This window comes from Aspergillus bombycis (genome assembly GCF_001792695.1).
Source record: "Aspergillus bombycis strain NRRL26010 chromosome Unknown contig00098, whole genome shotgun sequence".
NCBI classification, from domain to species: Eukaryota; Fungi; Ascomycota; class Eurotiomycetes; order Eurotiales; family Aspergillaceae; genus Aspergillus; species Aspergillus bombycis.
In genome coordinates this window covers 124708-128546 of record NW_019170100.1, presented here as the reverse complement: position 1 = coordinate 128546, position 3839 = coordinate 124708, and the positions used below count along the sequence as shown (strand labels likewise).

The window sequence follows — 3839 nt, the reverse complement described above, 5'->3', positions numbered from 1 at the left end:
AGATTGACTGTGGAGTAACATTGCGAAACGGCGAAATCGGTCTACGTACGACAACCTCACCAGCCAAAGCAACACACTTCACCGATCGCCCCCAGATTCCCGCGCGTGGTGTGTCCCTTTCTGTCTGGATCTTCAGTCCCTGCGCTCTGCATGGGTGGACTTTCGTTCTCCAGTCACTACTAGTAGTCTTCGCGCACCTTGGGGATCGAGTACATCTCACCCATTCGACTCTTCTTTTTTTTTTTTATAACCTCGTGCGATTCATGCGCCCTCCCTTTCGGGGCTCTAACTCTCTGTCTCGCTCCTTGGAGCTATGCCTGCGGTTGTCGGAACTACTATGACTTCGACACCTACTTCGCAAACCGCGATCATGGAATCCTCAACAGCCGCAGATAAGAAGCGCAATAAGCTGGGGTATCATCGCACGTCTGTCGCATGTGGTCAGTTTACCTTTTTTTTCCCCCTGAGTTGCATCGCTACCTCCTCAAGAGACTTTGGTTGCTTATCATCCCACAGTGCATTGTCGGCGACGAAAGATACGATGTCTGGTGGCGGCGGACGACGCTCAGGGTCGATGTGAGAATTGTATTCGACTGAAAAAGGAGTGTCAGTTCTTCCCAGTGGATCAGCAACCACCAATCGAGAAGAAAGCTCGCCCAGGTTCGAACACCGCGTCGACCGATCCATCAACCGCCTCGTCCTCCCCGCCGGCAGTGAGCGGGGGAGAACAAACAGAGGCCTTTTTTCCATACCAGCCCATACCGTTGAGTTCCGCCCCAGATGTCGCGGCGTTCAACGCCGGAGCGTTCGCTGGAAATTCCATGACACCGTTTACGCCAGGTGGGTGGTGATCTTTCCCTTGGGAGGGTAAGGTTCGTTAACAAAGTTAGATCGCAATGTAGGGGGTCCTGAGTTTGCAACAGCACCGCCCCTCGATCCCTCGGTACCGTGGGACGAATTCACGACGATCTCAGCGGACGGTCAAATATTAGCAAATATGTCGGCAGGGAAACCACAGATGGTGAACATGCCTTCCAATGTATGGAGTCCGGGACCGAACCCCATGGCCACCATGCCACTCGCACATGGGCTTCCGACACCGACAGTCCCATCACAACCGCAGACGCTCAGTCCCGCGCCGACGTATGCGATACAACCGGATGGATCAGTATGGCAAGTGCCCCCAACACGACCTATGGCCTACCCCCCACCAGACATGGCTGCGGCGCCATACCCCAACCCCGGCCAATTCCAGCAACCTCCCCCAGATATGAACTCCGATATGGCCAGCCCAGTGCAGCCTTTCCCGGGAAACCACGTGAATCCGCAGAGCCCTACCCCGACGGACCTTCAGGGGACGCCGGTTGCCGTAACGTATGCCGCTGCCCCCGCAGCAATGGGATATTCCGCCTGGCAAGACGTGAATAATATGTCGCCCATGAACGTCGTTCAGTATCAGATGTATGCCGGGGACGCTGCACAACAAGCGTCATTTGGCAGTCCACCCCCGATGGGTCATCCGGGCCAACGACAGTCTCCCCGGTGATGAATCGGCACGTCGGCATTGATTTGAGCAAGAAAAAGAAGCTTCCGTTACATAATACCCAGTGCGATCTTTTTTTGCATTTATTCTTCTTCTACCCTCCACCTTTCCATCGTGGGCATTTCCTTTACAGCTATTCATTAGCGGGCGCAAAGGACTTTGGGCGGCATTTTCCATCTTTCGTTTCTTCCGTGAGACCCTTTTTCTACACTTGTATTGAAGTGACAATTGCACAAGGGAACAGTTAGATCTCTGATGTCATTGGCTTCATTCTATCACTTCGGCCTTTTTCGTCGCTTTTGTTTTTGTTTCATCATTGGATATCCATGTCTGGTTTTACGAGCTATGTTGTTAGAGCACCAGCGGGACAGGTGTCATTGATAGTAGGTCTAATGGCGAGGGTAGACGTTTTGGCCGACTGGCCCGTGGGCACAGCGATCTAGGTTCACCATGCGTTCACCCACAATATGATCGACTTAGTTGCCAAACATTGGCCACCCAGCAACGATTCACTCGTTTCCATGCCATCACACCTGAACGCTGAATGATCACCTTTTCCTCATTCCCGGTTGATGGAGAACGGCTGGTGGACGTGAAGGGTTGCTATGGTTTTACGTCTCTTGCTTAAGCCTTTTCCTTTTTGCATTTTTTTTATTACCCCCTTTATGGACTGATTCGACATGTTCCTGTTGACGTTGATATTCTTTTCCTTTCCCACCTATCATTATCTATCATCTCTTCTGCCACATAGATTTTCTACTTTTCTTTTCTTCTTCAACGAAACATAGACTTCTCCTGTATGGACGGATGTATCACAGATAGACTTGGATTGATAGTACGATAATGAAGATGGCATCTATAGACCTGACGTTCATCTTTGGTCGAGTATGCAACGCCTCCGTGTAGTCCTGATTGACGCCGGACATGGATCTAAGCATGTTAAGGAAACCATAGCACTCGTGGGCACCCGCCACGATATACCAAACCCTGTCCTCATTCCATAACAACACAGAGAACCATGATCGTAATGCTACTCAACGCCATATAACTCTCTAAGATACAGTCAGACTAGGTTACCGTATTCAGGGACCACCATTTATCCTAACCTCGTCCCTATCATTACTTACCTGGCCATCCTAGTTCTAGTACAACCATTATTCCAGCCTTTTGGCCTATTCGGATCCCGCATATTTTCCAACAAAAATACCAGAGTCCCTTCGTGGGTTACCCAAGTTAAGAAAATACGTGTATCGCTGAACAACTAATAGAAGCTGAGGGGGGTCGTGTGAGCTTGGAGGGAATGGTATTCATCTCTTATTGAGGGTCAATTCAACTATTTCAACACCAGCCTTTCCGAGGCTATCTGTCAGAAACCATGCTTAGAGTACGGATATTCTACTGGGTAAAAGGACTACTGTGATTGTGTTCAGCTGGAGCCGATAAACCCTAGTGTCGTATGTATATAGTGCACCCCTAACATCATCTATCGTACATGCTGGCGGTAATATCTGGGAGGAGAATGCAACACGTAAAGTGCTGTCGGTGAATGATTAGGTAGACGGTTGATAAGGTGTATGTGTCTGTGCGTATCTCTAGCAGGGGTAATCAGTATAATTCCTCCAGTGTATCGTGGCAGTTGTTCATATTGACAATGTTTCGGTGTAGAATGTTTGGGCTGGTGATTGGTAGAAGTCAAGTCAGAGTAGATACGTCGTTCTTAGAGGAGCTGATAAGGGGTATTGCGTCACTTGGATTAAGTGTACGTGCTTCAGCTTTATGGCTGATATGCATATCAGGGGTGAGAAGATGTTGTCCAGAGCCAGGATGATGTCAAGTTATATTTCTCAAAGCAATTGACTCATGCTATGCCGGCTGAGGATTATTGTGCAGCTCATTTTACTAAGTCTGCCAATGATGATTGCCTGCTGCTTATCATAATGCAGACGTATGTGATAGGGGGGAGTATGACTTGTCTCCGCGGGAGTGATGCCAACTGACTGGCAGCAGATAAGCCGTCGAGACGCATTGACGCTCTGAAGAGGTTCAATGGGCGGTACTCTGCATCGATGATGGATGGCCTTGAGAGGGGATCATAGACCCTATCAGCTCGACAAGCTTTAAGACGATAAAGGGAAGGAACCTATCCGGGGTTGTTTGCGGAGAGTTATGGAGACCTGGAGACAAATAGCCTCACCTTGTTTGTTATCGTAGTTATCGTAGTTTACGTAGGATGCGGCCAGGGGGGAGAGATAACGGTTGAGGATCCAAACATTCCTTTTCATTTGATTTGGCTTGC

At 49.3% G+C, this 3839-nt stretch overlaps 1 protein-coding gene across 1 annotated transcript; it reads left to right on the top strand.

Annotated features, from left to right (window-relative positions):
• Positions 1 to 313: 313 nt before the first annotated feature.
• Positions 314 to 1546, top strand: ABOM_009534 (putative C6 finger domain protein; the record flags this gene model as incomplete). The annotated part of the gene is made up of 3 exons (XM_022536662.1): positions 314 to 440; positions 517 to 840; positions 891 to 1546. 3 exons carry the CDS (start codon positions 314 to 316, stop codon positions 1544 to 1546), a joined length of 1107 nt encoding a protein of 368 aa, XP_022385693.1.
• Between the last annotated feature and the right edge of the window lie 2293 nt (positions 1547 to 3839).